We start from the raw sequence: 23,399 nt of genomic DNA, 5'->3' as shown, positions 1-23,399 counted from the left end.
TCCCATCTTTCTTGCCATGCCATATGCCTGGAACAGGCTGTCAGAGTCAATATGTATTCAGATCCAAGCTAAAAGCCCACTTTTTTGATGCTGCATTCAACTCTTAACTCCCACTCACTGTCAGATACCTATACCCATTGCATAATCCTGAGATGTCCTGCCTGTTCATATTAGAGATTGAAAGCTTTTTTGAGCAAGGGCCATCTATTAAATGTTAAATGTACAGCGCTGTGTACGCCTTTCAGCGCTATAGAAATGATTAATAATAGTAGTAGTCATATCCTTTAACTATCAAAGGTGTCACTCTCACAGGCTCTGCAGCTCTGTTCCCCAATCAGAGCTCAGTCAGCGACTTGCCAGGCAGGAATAAGGGAACCCCTACCTCCTCTCTTGGGAGTGATGCTCTGCAGAATTACTTTTCCACCTTTATCACTTACTATAAAGTCTCCTCCATGATACAATCTCTCTCGTTTTACTGTGATGGTCTCACAACAGGTGCATATATATTGCTGTTATACCAGACAAACCAGAAGGCTAGCATAAAAAAAAGATTAATTTTACTATATACAATTGAAATTCAGGAAAGCAAACTAGGAACATCTTCCTACTACAGGCAGAAGCTAAAATCAGAAATATTTCTGCCACAGGGCCAAGAATCTGTTTACTGGATATTCAAATTTGCTGACAATATTGCAGATAGGTGGATATGAAGTGTCTGAAGAATGATTTGATTTATTTCAGAGGTGGAGTTTGTATGTTTATGTTTTCTGGTCTTGATATACTGCCATTACTGATTATATAGATCACAGCAGTGTATAATGCAATAATAAAATCATAAATATGATAGGAAAGTACTCATTCACAACAAAGAACAGACAGGGAGAAGAGTAAAAAGTCAGAAGAAATAGTGTAGCCTCTGTATCTGTGACACAAAGAACCATTATCCTCCAGAAGGGCATGCTAAACCTTAATTCAAAAAGAATGAGTTTTCAATAGCATCTTAAATTTGGTGAAAGAAGTTTAGGAGCCAGGACAAAAATACCTGTTTTTTGTAGAACATAAAAGTGAGGAAGCTGAGACAAATGGGAATGAGTTGGGCTTAAAATATAAACAACAAAAAAAATGAAGGTATATAAAGACCATTGGCCCATTACTCAGTGCTATTTAACTGCCCACAAATGACTCCTGGCTAGTTAAATAGTGTTTGTCCGTCTAAGCGGGAGATGGACAACTATCTCTGCTGAATATTAGCAGTTAGGAGCTTAAAACTTGGGCGGCTCTATTATGTGATAGTTGCCAATTTTAAGCACCGATCAGCCACACAAAGAGCAGATTTATTTTGGCCACTATAACTTAGCCAGCCAGCGCTTAAAATCTACATAGCCAGCTAAGTTTGAGAAGGCCAAATATAGACCCAATTATTCAATGCCAGTGACTGGAAACAGCCCAGCATTATTGGCAGCCTGCGCTGAACTGGTCTCTCTTGCAGCTTTCATGGTTGGCGTGTGAACCCTTAGGCTGATTCTATAAGTGGTACCTAGCTCCTAGGCACTGTTGAGTGGGGTTCTCAATCATCCACTAGGTGCTATTTAAAGAATATGGTTCAAGTTTCAAGTTTTATTAAAATTTGATTCAATCGCTTATCAAAGTTTCCAAGTGAAGTATCAAAATTTAAAAGGGTACAATAAAATTTAAAACAGACGTATTGATTTAACACAAAATACAAGAACAATCAAACTGACTGAAACAAGAAGGGAAAAGGAGAAATATATTTGGTGTAGGATAGAAGAACACATAGGGCCTGTTTTACAAAGCCGCACGGCAACAGCCCTGAAGCCCTTTAAATCTCTATGAGCTTCGGGGCCATTACCGCGCTGCAGCCGCTAGCGCGGTTTTGTAAAACAGGCCCATAGGGTAAAACCAATTGGGTAGAGGATTAAAAAAAAGGAGAATTTTGGAAAGGATGGAAAAAGGTCCTACTGTCCATGGGATGTTACAGAATGAAGGTGTTCTTAAATAGCTTTTTAATTTGCCTTTGAACTGGTCAAGGGTTTTTTCTTTTGAAGAGATATGATAGCGTTTCTATATTTTATAAGAAACTTCATTAGCTGCCTATAGAGAAACATATGCCCCTGCTATTCAGAAAATTTATCAAGAAAAACTAAAACACTCCTTAATTGTTCCCAATCTTGTAATTTTCCAAGCAAATTCTTGTTTTTTAATTTATTTATTTATAAATTTCCAAATTTCCAATTCAAGAATTAACTTATACAGAAAGCGATTTACAGCAAAGAAAAAACTTTTTCCTTAAGTTATATAAGAAAATAAGTATTGCTTAATCGACTCAAGTCCACAGTAAGATCCAAGATGTAATATAAACGGAATAATAAGAAAATATTAACATAAGAAGCGTGATACACGATTAACTGATATACAGGCGTCTAATACTTTTAAAGCCTTCATTTCTTTTCCTTTTCTGGGGGGGGGGGATAAAGAGAGAAAAGCCGTTAGCTGATATGGCTCAAAGAAAACATATTTCTGAGAATTATGTTGTATTATGCACTTGCATGGGTGATGAAGATAAAAAGTCGCACCAAGAGCTAATACTCCAGGTTTTAATAAAAGAAATTCTTTTCTACGTTTTTGTGTGTCTCTTGCCAAGTCAGGAAACATTTGTATCTTAAAATCAAGAAACTTTTTCTCTTTATTTTTAAAGAAAAGTCTCAAAAGCCAATTTTTGTCCAATGTATGAGCTAAGGTTACTATTAATGTTACTGATATGGCACTTTCTTTATCTGATAGTTCAAGTAAAGCAGATACATCAATTGGTCCTTGATTTCTTTCCTGATGTTGATTCTGATTTTTATTTGGCAAGTAATAAACCTGGGTGAATGGAGGCAATGAATTTTCAGGCACTTCTAATATCTCCAACAAATAACATTTTAACATTTTTCTTGGGGTAACTGTTGAGATTCGAGGGAAATTAATCAGTCTAAGATTGTTATTCCTGGAGAAATTTTCAAATGTCGCTATCTTCTTTCTTAAGTTAACATTGTCCTTCATTAATGTCTCTTGAATCAGTTTGGAAGATTTAAGTTCATCTTTAATATTCTGGATATCTATTTTTGATTCACCCAGGTCTTGTTTTATTTGGACAACTTCCTTCTCTTGAGTTTTATCTTCCCTTCAATTTGAAGATAATTAGTATTTACTGTTCTAACTAAATTGGCAGTAAGATCCCACAAAGCGTCTAGAGTTACCTCTTGGGGCTTTACAATGTTGAAGGATTGCAAGTCTGGTGCAGAAAGGTTCTGCTCACCAACCGAAGGTTCTCATTTTCTTTCTCTCTCCTGGGTTGGATCTGACCCTGTTAGTCCATCCTCGTGGATACTCAGACTTTGGTGAAAACTTTGGGAGTCTGGGTCGCTGTCTATCTCACCGTCCTCGGCAACTTTTGGGGGAGACTGCAAATCAACTTCCCCGGGGAACTGGTAGCTCGAGGATTGGGGGGAGGAGCTCTCACGTCGGGGCTCAGTGTGGTCTCAAAGGCTCAAAGAGATGCCTCCATTCCGTTCCCCGGAAGCTTCTTGGGCAAAGGCAACGCCAATGAAACTGAGGTGCCTTGCATCCGCCTCATCAAATCTTCAATATTTCCGAAGGCAGCTGCTCCAGAGTGTTGCGAGGTTCCAGCAACGCTCTTCCCTCTCCTCTTCGGCATAACTAGGTATGTAATCCGATGAGACAACGTCGGAAGAAAGTTTTTAAAGAAGTCTTTGCGGGCAGTAGCTCAGTGAACTGCGACTGCGGCCATCTTGGATCACTCCAAGCAAATTCTTAACCATGTAATTAGCACCTTATCCTGTAACTTTTCCTGGAAATGTCCAGTTATCTTCTTCTGTAATCCACCTAGAACTGTAAAGTATAAGCGGAATAGAAGTCACTAATGTAATGTAATGTAACATACTCCCAGTTGAAATTGCCTGTTCTCATTTATGTTCACAGCTTTTTGATAAATGGTGGGGTTCCCAAGGGGTCTGTGCTGGGACCGCTGCTTTTTAACATATTTATCAATGATCTAGAGATGGGAATAACTAGTGAGATAATTAAATTTGCTGATGACACAAATTGTCCAAAGTTGTTAAATCGCAAGAGGATTGTGAAAAATTATAAGAGAGCCTTGTGAGACTGGGAGATTGGGCATAAAAATGGGAGATGGCGTTTAATGTGAGCAAGTGCAAAGAAAGAGGAACCCAAATTATAGCTGTGTGAGGCAGGGATGTTAGGAGTCACTGCCCAGGAAAAGGATCTAGGTGTCATTGTTGAGAAGACGTTGAAACCCTCAGCTCAATGTGCAGCAGCGGCTAAGAAAGCAAATAGAATGTTAGGAATCACCAGGAAAGGAATGGAAAACGAAGATGAAAAATGTTATAATGCCCTTGTTTCGCTCTATGGTACAGCCGCAACTTGAATACTGTGTGCAGTTCTGGTCGCCATATCTCAAAAAAGATATAGCTGCATCCACTTGGTTACCGCAGCATCTTCCGTCATGCAAGAAAATTTGTAATTCACTGAGCAGCACTACAACAATCTAAGGTATTTAGGGGTAAAGCCATACAAGTATAAGGGATAGCTCATAAAGTAAAAATAAGACTAGTATAGGGGGCTCAGAAACAGACTCCCTCTTGCTGTGCTGCTGCTCTAGAGGGGTTTTGCCTATCTTTCCTACTGCTCCATAATAAACGGATCTTGGGATGGTAAGCTGACTAATTTACAGGGGACGGGGTGGCTAAGTGGACTGACACAAGAGCATGGAGTCTGGTTCATGGATTCATAGCTTCTCACCTCCAAATCACCTACTCAAAGTTGGCTTAAGTTAACTACCAGCTGAAAAGGTAATATCTGTGTAATAATATTCAGGAGATCAAAATAACCTATGATATGCTCGAGTTAATATGAGTCAATCAAATTTATGCTATAAATTTGATTGACTAAGGTTATATCTGTGCCATTTATGAATAGCCTTGGTGATAGAGACACTGTCCCCAGGAAACTGACTGAAGCTGTTAGAAATGATGCAAAGAGTGAAACCACTATGTGGTGGTGGTAATTATATACTACTGCACAACTTTGGACTGGATTTTAATCAATGCCGATCTGCCCTGAAGGCACAAGTCTAGCTCTCTGGATATCTGTAATGAATAAATATGATGTATACCAAGGACCCAAAGTAAAAAATCAACTTACTGTGGCTATCCAGAAAACCAGACTAGTTAAGAATGCCGTCAGCACTTTATTGTGAAATACTTTGCTGAGCTATGCAATTAATTTCCTTGAATAGGCCACAAAATTTTCATTTTCATATTGGTTGAAGAAGCAAATATATTGTATATTCCATTGCATCACTGAGGCATACATCGATTCACACTGGCTTTCAATCCAGGAAAGAATACAATTTAAATTCTACTGTATACTATTTAAAACTATAAACGGGGACAGCCCAATCTACCTAAACAACCGCCTTATCCAAACTACCTCTACCAGGCATAGAAAAACACACACCCCATTCATATACCCCCAATCAAGGAAGTAAAACAGAAAAAACTATACGATGGCCTACTAGCCACTCAAGCAGCAAAACTAGATAACCAAATCTCCAACCTATTGATATCAACCCCAGACTACAAGATGTTCAGAAAGGAAATAAAAACTATATTCTTCAAGAAATCCCTGAATAAAGCTTAAGACCACGAATACCTCCCTCTTACCACCCTCTCCCTAACCCCTGATCCTACCTAACCCTCTCTTGGAAATGACCTCTGATCTAACGTTGTAATCCTCCCTCCACAACTCTTTTTGTAATCCGCTTTGAACCGAAAGGTAATGGCGGAATAGAAATCTGTCATGTAATGTAATTTCTTCTGTTTACATGGTTATTTGCAAAAATGGATTTTGTTCATATTAGAACAGTACTTGTCCAACTAGCCTGTTAGATTTTTAGGATTACCATAACGAGTATGCATGATAGATGTGCATGCACCAACAGGATAAGATCCCACAAACACCAAACAACAGAGAAAGCAGTGGGAACGGACAATGAGCACTAACATAAATTAAAATAGATATAAATGTTTGTATATTTTTATTCATATTGGTGACCCCTGATGCAGGTGCTTATGTTCTCCAAAACACAGTACTGTGTCGGGTCCATGTTACTGTACATCCTAGATAAAAATAAGCAAGGCTTTGATTCATACTGCTGGCTCTTGTGGATTGTTCATTGTCCGTTCCCACTGCTTTCTCTGTTGATAGATGTGCATACCATAGGTCTCTAATATATGCAAATCTATCTCATGAATATTCATTGTGGGAATCCTTAAAAAAAACAAAACACCTAGATAGGTGTGCTTTCAGGAGAGGGCTGAGAAGCATGGTATTAGAAGTGATGTTTTGTATTAAATTTCTTAAGTGAAGTGAAAACATACTTGATAGCTGCCTAATGATTTAATAATAATAATAAATTTTTTTATACCGCCATTACCCAAGAGTTCTAGGCGGTTTACACCATAATAAATTCCAAGGCCCTAATCTGTTTACATTAGGGCTATACATCAATTAAAATTTTTAATTACACAATTAATCATGATTAATCACATGATCCAAATGTAAGAACTGAAATAAATTTAGCATGTACTGTATTATATACATACAGTAGTTGTTAAATTATTTTTTAAATTATTATTGATCCTAAACATTCAACCGATAATTTTAATTCCAGTTTCCTCATAATTCCTACATGCATGTGAAAGGCAATTTCTATAAGCTTGCATGTAGAGATATGTGTCAATTAATCCCGCCTCCCTTTTATGAAGTTACATTAGATTTTTAAATTGCAGGCCGCAGCAGTAAAAGCTCCAACGCTCATAGGAATTCTATGAGCTTTGGAGCTTTTACCACTGCGGCCTGCAATAAAAAACCCTAATGCGGCTTCATAAAAGTGGGGGGAGGGGTATTCCTAAAACAAACCAAAAACTAGGGGAGGAACCACTGAAAAAACTGTCAGAAGCACAACCCTCCCTCCTATCATACTCATACAATTACACTATTTATCTTTTTAAGTACTAATTCTAAAAAAAATAGTGACACTTTTCTTAATGTAGCCGCATCAGCAAAATACAGGCAGCTGAAAAATTCGCATAAAGCACTGCAGGAAAAATCAATAGCCAATGGGAGCCCATTTCACTGAAGGATTCATCAGGGGATTTTTTTTGCCTGCACAGTTTTGTAAATTCTTACAGCTTTGAATGCTTTGCTCCCTGCAAAGCTTTACAAATTGTTGCAGCTTTAAATTCTCTGCTTACTCAGTTCTAAACCTAGAATCCATTGTTTGTTATGCTTATATTGAAGAGGAAGCCATGGATATTTTTCTCAGAACATGCAATTATCTGTTCAAAGACTCTGCAGGCAACAAGGGGTGAAGAAGTATTTTTTGATTAAACCTGGGTGCATTAGTTGCATTGAGCCCAGTGGCGTACCTAGGGGGGGGCGGGGGGGGCGGGCCGCCCCGGGTACCAGCCCTAAGGGGGTGTTCCCGGCCTTGCCGTTCAGTCCCCCGCCACCCCCGAAGGACCGCTCGCCCCCCTGGCCTCCCCGCACCACCTATGAACAGCCGCAGCAGGATCGCGAAGTCAGCGTCAGCATCCCTGCGCTGCTTCCTACGACGCGATCCCGCCCCTCCTCTGACGTCAGAGGAGGGGCGGGACCGTGGCGCAGGAAGCAGCAGGGATCGCTGACGCTGACTTCGCGATCCTGCTGCGGCTGTTCATAGGTGGTGCGGGGAGGCCAGGGGGGCGAGCGGTCCTTCGGGGGTGGCGGGGGACTGAACGGCAAGGCCGGGAACACCCCCTTAGGGCTGGTACCCGACGCTGACTTCGCGATCCTGCTGCGGCTGTTCATAGGTGGTGCGGGGAGGCCAGGGGGGCGAGCGGTCCTTCGGGGTGGGTCGGGGCATCAGGCCTTCAGGGTGGGGCGGGCGGGCAGGCAAGCAGGCTTTCAAGGGGGAGGGGGGTGACAGGCAGGCAGGCAGGCCTTCAAGGGGGGACAGGCCTTCGGGGGGGGGTGCAGACATTCAAGGGGTGCAGGCCTTCAAGGGGGGCAGGCAGGCCTTCAGGGGGGTGCAGACCTTCAGGGGGGGGTGTAGGCCTTTGGGGGGGTGCAGACCTTCAAGGGGGTGCAGGCCTTCAAGGGGGGAAAGGCAGGCAGGCCTTCAAGGGGGGGACAGGCCTACAAGGGGGGGGGACAGGCCTACAAGGGGGGGGACAGGCCTTCAAGGGGGGGTGCAGGCCTTCAAGGGGGGGTGCAGGCCTTCAAGGGGGAGACAGGCCTTCAAGGGGGGGAAAGGCAGGCAGGCCTTAAAGGGGGGACAGGCCTACAAGGGGGTGGGACAGGCCTTCAAGGGGGGGACAGGCCTTCGGGGGGGTGCAGACCTTCAAGGGAGTGCAGGCCTTCGGGGGGGGGGTGCAGTCCTTCAGGGGTGGGGTTTAGGCCTTCAGAGGGGGACAGACCTTCGGGTGGGAGGTAAAGTCCTTCGGGGGGTGCAGGTCTTCAGGGGTGGGGTGTAGCCCTTCGGAGGGGGGACAGACCTTTGGGGGGGGGGGGTCCTGGTGTAAAAGTACACAGAGGGAGAGAGGGAAGGGGGGGTTCAAAGATACATGCATATGCCAGACTTTGGGGGTTAGAAATAATGGGTCTAAAAACAGAGGAGTGGGAGAGAGATGGTGCATAATGGGATTTAGGGAGGGAAGGAACAGAAAGGGAGAGAACTTGGAAACAGGGGATGGTGTGGAGGGGGGATAGAGATACTGGATAGGAGGATAGTTGGGAACAGAAAGGGAGAGATGGTGGATCCTGGGGTGGTGGGGAGTTGAGAAAAGGTGAATCTGTGGATGGAGACAAAAAAAAGGAAAGATGCCAGATCTCCGGGAGAGGGAAGGGAAACGGAAGGGGAGAACAGAGATGGCAGACGGATGGTTAGCACGGAGAAAGGAGACCCTGGCAAGCAAGACAACAAGAGCCTGGGACCAACCAGATTTGAATATTGATCAGAGAACAAAAGGTAGAAAAAATAATTTTATTTTCTGTTTTGTGATTACAATATGTTAGATTTGAAAAGTGTACATGAGACAGCTTGAAATGGGAACTTTTCTATTTTTGTGAATGGCAAGGCTGAGTTCAGTTAAAATATATGCTTTATAAGAAAATATAATAATGTGTTTTATAAAGTTTATAAGCATTGCTGGCATACTCGGTGAGGTGTTCCTAGTGTTGGTGGTGGTGGTAGCATGTCAGTGTGTTGAGAGGAAGAGGTAGTCTGGGAAATTCTGCTGAGCAAACTCTGGGCCCATTTCCACCCCCAGTTAGTCCACTCCACTCAACTGGTTCACACACTGAGTGGGTCTTTGGGTGTTATTTCTGGGTAGTTGTTTTAGAATCTCTTCCAGTGGTTTGTCAGTATCTCCTTCTGGTCCAAGGAAGGAAACTTTGTCAACCTTAGCATTGACCTTCAGAATATGTTTGTAACAGCGCTGCTTGTGTGGCATTAGGCTATGTAGTGATCAAAAGAAAAAAACAGACCTTTGCACATTTTTGCACTATATGGTGGGTGTATGAGGAGATTCATTTCCTGCACAGTTAAGTCCATTTTTTCTACTGAATAATAGTATAGGTACAATGAAAGTAAATAGCAAAAATGTTTGAGTAGATAATTAAGGAAATCTTTTTCATATTGCTTGCTTATGGACTGGGAAAAAAGACTGTTCAAGCAAATGTCTCCAGAACTGCTTTAATGGAAAAATGTGATTTTTTTTTTTTTAAGTACTTTGTGAAATTTATTGTTGTTGTGAAATTTATTGTTATACTTTGTTTAAACTTAAAAAGCGGTGTCATTAACAGTGAATCTAATCGAAAAATCGATTCAACAGGGTGAATCGGATCGAATGAAATATTTTTCTCTGAATCGGGCAGCACTATTGGCTACCATGAGAATGGGCTACTGGGCATGATGGACCATTGGTGTGACCCAGTTAGGCTATTCTTATGTTATGTTCTCATCTGTAGGGGCCTTTGTTTTCACTTCTTATTTTAATGTATTTTTTTCCTGGGAACTTATCAGTGTTTTTTTATAATGGGAACAAAAATGGAAGAGAATTAATGTGTGTGGAATGGGGGGGGGGTAACTAATTTCTTCAGCTAAATAATTCAATCCACTTCAAACAGACATAGGAGAACTCACGCACCATTCACACACCCTCCAACCAAAAACGTCAAAAGAAAAAAACTGTTCGACAACCTCCTAGCCATTCGAGCTGCAACACTTGACCCCCAACTCTACAACCTATTGACCTCGACCACAAACTACAAAACCTTAAAAAAAGAAATAAAAACCCTTCTATTAAAAAAACACATAAAACCAAACTAACATAATCAGAACTGTCCCAAGCATCACCTGCAACTACTCCATATGTACTTCTGATGTCATGACAATTCAGACATAATTTATGTTATGTTATGTTTGGAATAATGGTTACATAAATGAGGTTCAATAAAAGAAAATTTTCTGTGGGAGCATTTGTTGGAACTTCTGTTATCCTGATTTCTTCTATCTGTGGGCTTTCTTTAGCTAACCTACTTATCTGGGGCTTTCCACTTCTGCAGCTGCCCTTTTCACGGTCCACTTTGCGCTTGCACTCTCTGGGGAGGGGGGGTTGGGTCTGGGCTTGGTGGGGTAGGTGTGTCTGGTAGTTTTGTCTGGGTGGTGGCTGGGTGTTTCTTGGGTGCTTGTTGTGCGGATTGGTGTGTCTGGTGAGCGGTCTGGGTGTTGTTGCTTGTGGGGGTTTTTTTCATTATAAAATATGGCTGAGGGTCTAGTCCGGCTTATTATTCTTGTGGGTTCTGGGGTGGGATTTGTTTGCTTGCCCCAAGTTTTGGCCTTTTGTTGTGTATTGCTATGCCTCTCATTGGCAATTTTCTCTTGGGAGAGGCTTGTTCATGCTTGTTGTTGCTGTTACTCTCATTCTGTGTTCTTTTTGATAATGTATAAGTTTCTGTACAGACCATGGTTGCTTGTCTGGACCTTTTGCCATTCTCAATAAAAATACTTTGGAAAAAAAAAAAAAAAAAAAAAGAAAATTTTCACTGCCTGTTTCTATTCTGACCATTTATTCCATTTCATGGTTATTGCAAAAAAAAAAAAAAAAAAAAAATTTTACATGAGGGGGGGGGGGGGTGTCAAAAAATGATGGGCCCCGGGTGCCACATACCCTAGGTACGCCACTGATTGAGCCACTGAGGGAACAGGGCATCAGAAGTTTATCCCCCCCCCCCCAGCTTTATTCTCTTTAATAGCCTTATGGAAATAAGTGTTATATGTAGGATCATGGTAACTAGGCATCACAGAGTTAATACTGGGATATATGGGGTTGTTTAGACAAGTGGCACAAGCAACATCCTTGAAGAGGTAAAGAAAAATCCCAAAACGTTAAACTTTATACATTAGATTCTGTATTAAATACTTTACAGGCTGTAGACTTGTGGCAGAAGTGGCACTGGCTGCTCTTCGTGGGGGGTGGGGGTGTTGTGGTGCAGTGGCAACACTGGCAACTCTCTGTGGGGTGGGGGCAGCAGCGGCACTGGCTGCACTACAAGAGGGGAAGGCAACGGCAGCTGTGTGGTGGACAGGGTAGTAGTGGAGGAGCCAGAGTCCAATAGCACAAATGGCTTTTAGAAGAGATCCAGCTGAAACTGCTTCAACATCCTTCCGATGTCTCCCTGGCGCGCCGCAAAAGAATGGCTGTGCTGGAAGAGTCCCATAATTCAAATCCCCCGCTGCCCCTCCCCTCCACTTATCCTTGCTTATCTCCTTTGCTTCCCAGCTGACCCTGGTCCCCCCGGAGCCCCCCCTCCCCACCTAGTGCCAGCGCCCCACCTCCCTGCTGCTCACTGAAGGGCTTTCTCTTTTCCAGTGGGGGCACACCAGAAGTGATATGAGAGGAAACACGGGCGTGACTGGGAAACGATTGGGACTTGTACACCACCTTTTTGTAGTTTTACAACTACACTCAAAGGGGTGAGGTAAGTGCTCTGATGCTTATACACATTCTATGAGCGTTGGAGCATTTACTGTGCTGGCTTGTGCTAAAAACGTCTAGCATAGCTTGATAAAAGTGGCCCATAGTGACTTTAGAAATTGTTTTGACATTTTTTTGATGTTAGTATGTGTTAACATAATTACAAAAAACAAAAGGAATTGACCCCAAAATATCCACAAAGAAGAAAATCCAGAGAAAACCAAAAAAACTTTGTAGAGTGACGATGTTCCTAAATGGACTTTATTTGAAAGTGTCAAAGTTCCAAAGGTACACTGAAATCATCCACATAAAATAATTCCATCCACATAAAAGTAAATCATCCACATAAGAGCCTTAAAGGACCTAGTCCGCTAGGGATACAGGACCCAACACGGTCCGTGTTTCGACAAAAAGTCTTCTTCAGGGGTCCCTGGGGGTCCTATAAAGGTGAGTACGTGGGAAACAATTGTGTGGTGAGCCGGAAGTGAGATACTGCTTGCATTTGCAATGGAAAAAACATAATTACAGTAAGAAGTTTTTCTTTTTCAGATATAGAATTTCCCCTAGTACATCAAAATAGTCAGAAAAACATAGATCTACTATGTTGGGGATTTAAATGCAACCTTATTAATGATTGCAAACTTGTTATCAAGCACGTTACAAGGCTTCAAAGAAGGTTTGGATAGGTTCCTAGAGGATAAGGGAATTGAGGGGTACAGATAGGGGTAGAGGTGTTATAGGAATAGTCAAGGACCACTGCACAAGTGATAGGCCTGATGGGCCGCCGCGGGAGCGGACCGCTGGGCGGGATGGACCTCTGGTCTGACCCAGGGAGGCAACTTCTTATGTTCTTATAATAAGATGACGTCTTGAAATTATAGGGCTCCTTTTACGAAGGCGTGCTAGGGCCTTAACGCGCGCAATAGCGCACGCTAAAATGCCACGCGCGCTAGCTGCTACTGCCTCCTCTTGAGCAGGCAGTAGTTTTTCAGCTAGCGCGCGTTAATCCGGTGCGTGCGCTAAAATGGCTAGTGCACCTTCCTAAAAGGAGCCCATAGTGTTTGGATTTAGTGGACTGGCTTTTGCTAGCAGAGGCAAATGGCAACCTTTACTTAACAGTTAAGATAAATAAAAATATTTGAGTTTGGATAATCATTAAAACATTAGATTTTTGACAATATGATTATCACTTTAAGCAGGGCAGGATTAATTCGTCGAGGTCCCTTAGGCACCCAAGTACACTGGGCCCCCTGCCCCGCCCCACCCCACCAAGCGCCCAGGGAAGCTTTGGGCAAGCAGCACCGCTTGCACAATTACAGTTCCCGTTGCCTTTCTTACCCACGTTGCTTGCTTGTCTTACTTTCCATTGATGGGGGAGGGGCCACGTTGCCGAACAGGGTGGGGCCCACGTTGCTGATCGGGGGGGCCCGCGTTGGCGATTGATGCTGAAGGGGCCCATTGCCTTTTGGAAAAAACAATGTTGATGCCCTCCTTCATCGGGCCCTCCTGACCATTTTGGGCCCTAGACACGTGCCTACTTGGCCTATTGGTTAATCCTGCGCTGACTTTAAGTACAATGATGAGAGCAGGAGCATTCTCCTGTGCTGGTCCTGAGGTATGGAACAAGCTCCGTCAGTATATACGCCAACAAGGGGATCTGATGAATATTTAAAAACTGTTAAAATGCCATCTCTTTTGTGAAATGAGTTATGGCTGATAGGGGAGTGATGGATTGCGGGTAGAGAGATTATTTGCGATCAATACTGTTAATGGCCCCATTTATATGCTTTAGATCTGATTGTCCTGCTTTAGAATGTTTTATGTTCTGTTTTAGAATGTTTTATGTATAATTTTATGTATGTTTGGAGTATTTATTATGTATGTTCATTTTGTTCTTCGCTTGTACAAAGCGAATAATAAATACAGACAATACAATATAATACAATAATTGAGAAAGAACCCTACCATGCCAGAATAGTGATTTTAAGAAATAAAACGCTTATCTGAGCACATACAATAAATATTTAGGTCTCCTTTTACTAAAGTGCGCTAGGGCTTTAATGCGCGGAATAGCATGTGCTACATTGCCACGCACGCCAGCAATGAGCTGGCGTTAGTTCTAGAAGCGTGGAGGGGCATAATCGAAAGGGACGTCTAAGTCCGTTTACGTCCATCTCGCAAGTTGTCCAAAGTTAAAAAGAGCCTATGACACATTTTCGAAAGATACGTTCAACTTTTTTTACTTTCGAAAATCATTTAATTATACGTCCTGCCGATCTGATCGTCCAAGCTGCTAAATCGTCCATCTTTATACCACATTTCTGTCCAACTTTCTGTCCAAGTCCAAAACGCCTAGAACAAGCCCTGTTGGACGTGGGAGGGGTCTGCAAAGTAATGGACTGCACACCCAGACATGCCACCTAAATAGTGAGGTACCTTTCAGGGCACTGCTGTGAACTTCACAAAAAGGGTACCATGGCTTCTCCTCACTACAGCTCCCTTATAGGTGACGGTGAGCCCCCAAAATTACCTCCAGAATCCCCTAGACCCACTTATCTACCACCCCAATAGCCCTTATGGCTGCAGGAGCCACTTATATGCTGGTAAAAAAGGGTTTTGGGGGTATATAGGGCAGTGCACATGTTTAAGTATCAATGCAGTCATTACAGGGGCTTATGGGCATGGGTCTTCTTCTCTATGGGTCCCTAACCCACCCCCCAAGATGACTTAAGCTGCCTCTGGGCTGGACGACTAGGCTTTCCTATGCCAGGTGATGATGGTCTGGAGGCTGAAATTTAAAGTTGTGAATAAAATTTTTATGGGGGTGGGGGGGGGTTGGTGATCACTGGGGTAGTGTGTATGGGTCTGTGTTATGTGTTTGAAGTGCTTATCTGGTGAGTTTAGGTGGGTTTTTGTGACTTAGACCATGTTTTACATGGTCTAAGTCACAACGTCCAAGTTCCGTCTAAGCTCTGTTGTAAAACTTTCGGTTATACATGCTGTACGATGTGACAAACCCAGGTCTATTTCGGGTCTTACCCACAATAAACCCGGATCCGTTCCTGGTTTTGTCCCAGTGAGCAGGAATGTGCACAAGCCACCTAGGTGCAGGAGAGCGGATCAGGTGACTGACCAATTAATTAATCAAGCTGACTCTAGCTCTGACGGGGAAATGGAAATAACAGAAACAGGGCAGGATAAGTGTGAAAGTTTCACTCTAGGCAAACCTCATCCTGACACTGTTAAATCCCTCAGGAAATTTGAACAGCCAGTTAAAACCAGGGCTAGAAAGTATCCCGTTTGTGAAAGCAGGAAGCAAGTCAGTGGGTGGAAAACCCTTTCCCCACAGTCTCAGAAGGGGAGTGGTTTTCCACCCGATATAATTTGCCTGCTGAGAACAGAAGGGGGGAAGCAGCCAAGGGAAGCCAGACTCACGAGGCACCCAGGAGAGGAATACCCAGGAGGGTATGAAGCTGGAGAGAGCCAGACTCTCTCAGACTGGCCCATGCTAGAGGCAGATGATGCAGCTCATACCAGGGAGCCTTGGAAGCAGCCAGAGGAGGAAGCAATGGACACCCAGGCAAGCCAGGCATGCACTGAAACTCAGCCCTTGCCTATGGAAATATAGTGTTTAAACCTGGATGTTTTCTCATGCTGTTCATTCCTCTGTGCTGCTAGGGAATCTGAAAGCTTAGATATTTCAGTTTTAAAACTCTCCCTGAAACTTAAATGCAGAAGTTTTCTGTAAAGCCCTGAATTATATAACGTGGGATGAGTGTTTATATTTCCTGGCTGATTGCCAAGCTGAGCCAGCACGTTGTTTTCTCTCAGCTGTGGCTAATCCCCAAGTGCACTATTACAGAGAAGGGAAACGCACATGTGCTATTGAAGACTTGTGATATATGAATGATTTTTGGAATATACAAATGAACTGTTTGGGATAAAAGAATATTGATTTAAAAACACTGTTGCTCTGGCGAAGAGAACTGAGACCCTTAAACTTGCAAGCCCAGAAGCAGGAACTATTGGTAATTACAGTGTTATTTGAGTTTTGTTTTTGGAACCTTTATGAGTTTGATGTCATGTGCTGTGAATGCATACTGCACTGCAAGGCTGATGCCTGAATGTTTTGAATTATGTTACCATTACTGAAATAAAGCTATTTTTGGTTTTTCACATTCTGACTGAGACCTATATTCCTTGCATGCATGCCTAAAAGTAAGACCTGGAGGATCCCTTAGTAGCAAGGGACACGTGGGACTGGAGTTTTGGTCATTTTCCTGGGGCTTGCAACATCGGCAAGAACCCGGGGTGTGACAACGACTAAGTCTAAGACAGCCCACGTCCCGCCCAACTCCCACCCTCGACACGTCTCCCGAAATGCCCTGTTTAGCTTTGGATGTTGAGCAGCACTATAAAGGCCTAGGTCGCTTAGAAATACGTCCAAACCCCATTTTTATTTTTGGCGCGTGGACGTTTTTGAGAAATGTTCATCCAAGTGCCGACTTAGGTCGGTCTTTGGACGTTTTTCTCTTTCGATTATGAGCCCCATACTGTGCGGTAATTTCCTGTGTGCACTAAAAGCGCTAGCACACCTTAGAAAAAGGAGCCCTTAGTATGAAATTATTGGAAGAAGATTCATCAAAAGAAAAAAAATATATGTTAATGTAAAACAATGTATAATCCAAATCCATTTGTTATTTAAGCACAAATTCTGCATGAACAGCTCCTGCAATACACAGGGCTCAAGGACAAAGGGAACGCACTTGTAGTTGCTCCTGGATCTTCTGAGGTGGCTTCTTCCACTCTAAACATCCTTTTCACTGTTGCTTGCAATGCCTTAATTTGAACTTATGTCACTATAAGAAGGTAATTAAGAAGCTGATACTTACAAGCAGTTATGTGGCTAGTAATGGAAGCTGACAACATAAGTGCTTTTATTTCAATTTCTCAGGGTGCTCCATAAAAGATTATCAAAATTTATCCGTATAACTGTAGGAGAGTAATGACTTTTCAGTACAATTGACTTGAGCTGAATATGACCAGTAACCCTGATGTAATATCTTTAACTCGACATCAAAGATCTTAAGCTCTCCAGCCTCTTAAGTATAAACAGTTTAGTAATTCTCAACATGGTATAATTTTTGGCAAATGTAGTTTGCATAAAATGGACAGGACTTACCAAGCCATCCTGATCCTGAATCAGGTATGCACATGTCTGTCTCAGCACTAGGCAATACAAATCCAACCACAAATACCTCCACTCCATCAGCCATTAAGGCCATTCCAAGGACAAAGAAGAGAGTCCACTGAAAACGTCCATGCCCACATTCTTGAATAATGAGTTCATACTGCTGTGCCAACTCTTCTTCATCAGCTTTTCTCTCTGTTTCCAATTCATGGTGGTCTTTGTAATCTGGACCAAGTTGTCCTAAAGCTATCATGCCTTCTTTGTCCTGGCCCATATTTGGAACACCTTGATATTCACCCTCATAAATCTCATCATCTTCATCATGCCCTTCCGTTGCTTCACTAGACCCTTCATCATCATTGGCTTCTCCACTATAATACTCTCCTTGGTTATAATAATCAGTTTCATCATCCTGGTTGGATTGTTGGGTATAACCATCTTGAGCATCATTCTCTATCTTATATGGCTTTTTTACCGTTTGTCTCTTTGCCTCCTTGGCAATATCTTTAGCACCTTTCACTAAAGAAGTCCTATCTCTGTATGCATTATCCATCTTCTATTAGTGCTTGAAGCTTTTCAGCTTCAAATGGTATCTATAAATATGGGTGGGTAGTGATATATTTTCAGCTCAGCAGTAGATATCACTAATGAACATCTGAGAACACAGTTGATTTCTGCAAAGACAAAACACAATAAGAAAAAAAATTAGACCCTTATTTTTGCCCTTCCACACTACGATTTTGGCTTTTTGTTTCATTTTTAAAAAATATTTACATGCTGCTTTATAAACAAAGGGATATTTCTCTATAGATCACATAAAGTTAAGTACCAGAATGATGCGCCCTAAGGGCTGATTCTATAGTGGCAATTGCCTTTATTGAATACTAGTGTAAATCTGTAGATATAAACCTAACTTTAGGTACAATTATCTTGACACTTTTCGTTTCAATGATATGAAATGAAATGAAAAGTGTCACAAAAAAGATGGAACAACATGTAAATTCATGGCTCCATATCATTGGTTGGGATGAGAACTTTTCAGTGGCCCAGTCCCTTGTATACAAGGGGGCTCATAATCGAAAGAGAAAAACATCCAAAAACCAGCCTAAGTCGGCACTTGGATGAACACTGTCAAAATACGTCCAAGTGCCGATAATAAAAACGGGTTTTGGACATATTTCTAAACGACCTAGGCCTTCATAGTGCCACTGAACGACCAAAGCTAAACGGGGCGTTTCAGGAGGAGTGTCGAGGGTAGGAGTTGGGCGGGACATGGGCCAGCTTAGACTTAGTCGTACTGCATGTATAACCGAAAATTAGACAGCACAGGATCGACGGAACTTGGACGTTGTGACTTAGACCATTTAAAACATGGTCTAAGTCACAAAAACCCCCTAAAGTCACCAGATAAGCACTGAAAACACATAATACAGAACCCCACACACTACCCCAGTGATCACCGACCCCCCCCCCAACCCCATAAAAATCATAATCACACCTTTAAAATTCAGCCTCCAGACCATCATCACCAGGCAGCCTGGCATAGGAAAGCCTAGTTGTCCTGCTTAAGCCATCATGGGGGTGGGTTAGAGAGAATCCCATGCCCATAAGCCCCTGTAATCACTGCATTGATACTGAAACATGTGCACTTCCTTATACACCCCCAAAACCCTTTTGTACAGGCATATAAGTGGCTCCTGCAGCCATAAGGGATATTAGGGTGGTAGATAAGTGGGTCTAGGGCAGGGATCTCAAAGTCCCTCCTTGAGGGCCGCAATCCAGTTGGGTTTTCAGGATTTCCCCAATGAATATGCATTGAAAGCAGTGCATGCACATAGATCTCATGCATATTCATTGGGGAAATCCTGAAAACCCGACTGGATTGCGGCCCTCAAGGAGGGACTTTGAGACCCCTGGTCTAGGGGATTCTGGAGGTAGTTTGGGGGGGCTCAATGTGACTTATAAGGGAGCTGTAGTGAGATGATGACATGGCACCTTTTTTGTGAAGTTCACAGCAGTGCCCTGTAAGGTACCCCACTATTTAGGTGCCATGTCTGGGTGTTCAGTCCATCACTTTGCAGACCCCTCCCACGTCCAACAGGGCTTGTTCTAGGTGTTTTTGACTTGGACGAAAAGTTGGACGAAAATGTGGTATAAAGATGGATGATTTAGTAACTTGGATGATCAGATCAGCAGGACGTATAGTTAGACGATTTTCGAAACGAAAAAAAATTTGTACATATTTTTCGAAAATGTGTCCTAAGCTGTTTTTTACTTTGGACGACTTGCAACTTAGACAAAAACGGACTTAGACGTTCTTTTCGATTATGCCCCTCAAGATGTTTAGACCACTGGTGCTGAGCATATTTATATTTGGGTGATGCAGCAGAGTAATGTAGTCTCAGACCCCACCCCCATCGCTAATTGTAATGCAATTTCTAGCATTCATTTTTCATATGCACACAATATAATCTTATTAACAATACATAATGGTAACCACAAAATTAAACTACACAAAGCATACTGTAAACAGAGAGAATTTTAATTATCATATATATCCTGGGGGGGGTTCAAATAGGTCAGAGCAGATGACCTTAAAATGTACAATGACACCTCAGTAACCGCTACAGAAAAATAGACAAATATAGTGCAAAATATAGACCACAGATATAAATTATCAAAGCTGATACATTTCAGTAACTGTATAATCTTTGTACTGTCCAAATATATGCCACTGTGAACATTTGCTTGTAGGCCGTTCTGAGCTACTGGGAGAACGGGATATAAATCGAAATAAATAAATAAATAAATAAATTGAAAATAAAATCATTTTCCCTGCCTTTATTGTCTGGTGATCTATTTATCTAATCATCTTTTCCCAGTCTCTGGTTGCACTTCCTTCTGTCTTTGCTCTTAACTGTGTTTCCAGGGTCTTCTTATCCATTGACTGTTTTTCTCTCCTTCATTTTCTGCCTTGCATCCATCTTTGGCATTAACTTTTCACATTCAACTTTTTTCCATTTTTCTGCTTTCTTCTCAAAATCAACTTTCCCATGTTTTAACTCCCCTTCCTATCTCTCATCTCTCCCATGGTCTGGCATCTCTCTCTCCTTTCCTCCCTGTTTCCATGGTCTGACAACTCTCTCCTTCCCTCCCACCCCAGTCCAACATCTTTCTCCTTCCCTAACCCAATTCACAATTAACATGCTCTCTCCCCAAGCACCATTTCTCCCTCCCCTACACCCCATGTTCATTTCTCCCTCTCTTTTTTATTTTTATTATTATTTCTTTATTGAATTTTCACATAATACACAAGATATCCTTGTTTAAGAAAAACAGAGGAAATAACCCTTTAAGGTATCAAATTAAAGTCCCAAGGTAATAAATTAAACTTTCTTAGACCACTATCAATGAATGGAAAGGATCCGAGAACGAGTAGTGAAGAGAAACTAATATCAATAAGAATCATAAGAGAAAAAGAAAAGGCTTAACAGAGATTCCCATTACATAGTATATGTTCATTTAACATTAAACACTAACAGTGCCCAACTTCTTCATATCAAGAAATGCTCGCAAGTGTTCAGGCACAAAAAAACCATACTTAATTCCAAGGTACTTTAATAAACATTTGCATGGGTAGGCTAATAGAAAAGTTGCACCAAGTGTCAGAGTTTCAGATCTCATCATCAGGAAAAGTTTTCACCGCTCCTGTGTCTGCTTCGCGACATCTGGGTAGACCCAAACTCTTTCCCCCAGAAATAGCAATTGAGAATTCCGAAAATATAATCGTAGAAAATAATTTGTGTCTTGCTCAAAAACAAAGGATATTAATAAAGTAGCTCGCTCTGTGGTATCTGAAACAGAAGTTTCAAGTATTTCAGTGAGATTCAGTAAATCTGCAGCTCCAGCTCTTTCATCAGGGGTGGCCCCTATTTCCTTTTTTGGAAGAATATAGTATATATTATTAATTGGTGGAATTAAGTCTGAGGAATACTTCAAAATTTCCATAAGATTTTTTAAGCATTTCTATAGGGGACATTCCCACTGATCTTGGAAAATTGAGAATACGCATATTCAAACTTCTACTGTAATTTTCCAGTTGCTCTATTTTCCTGTTTAGAATAGTTTTGTCCTTAACCATTTCTGTGGATAGAGTCTGTAGGTCTGCCACTTTACTCTTAACCTGATTAAGTTCAACATTAAAGTGTTCTGTAGTGCCTTGGAGCTTTTCTGAAAGGGTATTAACAGTACTTACAAGCGTCGCAATTTCTTGAGAAGATTTGTTCACTGTGGTATTGGTCTTTATGAGAGCTTCCCAAATGCTCTCTAACGACACCGCTGACAATTTTCTACTTTGAGAAGAAACCTCCCTGGTTTCTCCTACCTCCAGAGATTCTATTGCGTCTACAGCCCCTGCTGCCAGGATCTCCCTCAGAGATAGCATGATGGGAGATACTTCCTGCTCAGCTGCAGTAGACTCCGGGCGCGGCAGAGGAACAAACATCGGGGGGGGAGAGAGAAACCTCCCAGTCCGAAGCCTCAACCTCTCTTCAAGTTGGGGAACCACCAGGCATTCCTCCGATGTCAACATGGGAACCGGCTCCGACGAACTCCAGCATGGAGCGCTGTACAGGGGTAGATGTTCGAGCCGCAGGGGGCTCGGCTCAAACAATTCCCTTACTATTAGAATGTGGCATACCGCCACAGAGAGAAAAAACCTCAGGAAATAGAGAATGGCTCCTGCAACAGGTAGAGTAGAGACATCAAGGTTAAACTGCCGAGAGTCCATTTCTCCCTCTCTCATCATTCTCATCCCTCCTGTAACATTTTTCGTTCCCTCTTGCTTCAAGGGTTAGCAGCAGTGATTCCTAAATGCAGCCTGCTGCTAACCTGGAAGCCTCTCTTCTGTTGCGTCCCACCCGGGCAGAAACATGAAGTTTTGACTTAGAGCTGGACCTGGCAGAGGAGAAGCTTCCAGGTCAGTGGCAGGCAGCACGTAGGAATTGCTGCCGCTAACCCGTTGAAGCAATAGAGTAATGCAGGAGAAGCAGGGAACATGGGACTAAGACTGCAAAATTAATTGCAGGGGTAGCAGCGGCAGTGACGACAGTGGCTTCACTGGAGGTTGAGAAGGAAGGAAGGTAGGAGACCCACACAGTGCTGTTTACCCCCCCCCCCCCCCCAGCAGTTCGCATACCCTGTACCACCTGTTGAAAGCCTCTGCTGTAGCGAAAGCATAGAGAGGGCATTGTTTTCCCAATCTGTTTCTACACTGTGGATTTGCTAGCCTCCTAATGCGAGTCTTAGTAGATATACAGCTTGTGAGAGAAGCTAAGTACATATTACCTCTAGCATAGGGTCTGTGCTAAACATTCCTATATATATTCTGTGAGAGAAGTTGCCTTGAGATCTGCAGAACAGTGAGTGTATTTATTTATTTTAAGTTTGACATTAAAGAAATCTGTTCAAGAACCACATAGAAAGGTAGGGGAGGGTCATTGGGTGGGCAGACTAGATGGGCCGTGGCCCTTATCTGTCGTCTATTTCTATGTTTCTATAGTCCAGCCTGGTAATATTTGGGCTACAGATTCAGAGTTATACTGGCTGACAGAGTATCGAGAGGTCAAGCACAGGTATAGTTAGGCAGCAGAGGGTGCCTCAACTTAAGTATTGCTAGGTGCCATGTGCAACCTTAATTGTCAATAAAAATAATTGTGTTGTTTTTTTTAAATCGGTTTTTAATGGTGTGGTCTATTACCATATTAATCTATTTGAAAAAAGTGGAAGTGGATAAATAAATAAGAAGTAAGAATGCTCCACTTATATGGACTCAAAGCACTACCTCCGATGGAAGAAAAGTCCTCAGGTATTATTGTGGTAGAGCAAGAAATGCTCAAACCTCCTCAACCCACATCATCGGCAAAAAAACTTCCAAAAGGAGTGTGCTACTACCACTACACTATGCAGGACTAAAATCGTTTGCTGCCTATGAACTGTGAAGATGAAATAACATATTAGCCAATGTTTCACAGCACACAGATGTTTCTTCAGGGCTTTGTTAAATGTCACTTTCCCACATGCGTCTG

General features: G+C 42.3%; 1 protein-coding gene across 1 annotated transcript in view; it reads right to left on the bottom strand.

The window, feature by feature from the left end:
- Window positions 1–17,947, bottom strand: part of SV2C (synaptic vesicle glycoprotein 2C) — a 139,591-nt gene extending 121,644 nt beyond the window's left edge. The window contains exon 1 of the mRNA XM_033929201.1: window positions 17,305–17,947. Within this exon, the coding sequence (XP_033785092.1) occupies window positions 17,305–17,866 (562 nt within the window). The 5' untranslated portion in view covers window positions 17,867–17,947. The remainder of the gene's footprint in view (window positions 1–17,304) is intronic.
- Between the last annotated feature and the right edge of the window lie 5,452 nt (window positions 17,948–23,399).

The sequence above is a fragment of the Geotrypetes seraphini genome, chromosome 1, assembly GCF_902459505.1.
Source record: "Geotrypetes seraphini chromosome 1, aGeoSer1.1, whole genome shotgun sequence".
NCBI lineage: Eukaryota > Metazoa > Chordata > Amphibia > Gymnophiona > Dermophiidae > Geotrypetes > Geotrypetes seraphini.
Note: the sequence above shows the minus strand (reverse complement) of the source record. Positions and strands in the feature narration are given on the sequence as shown.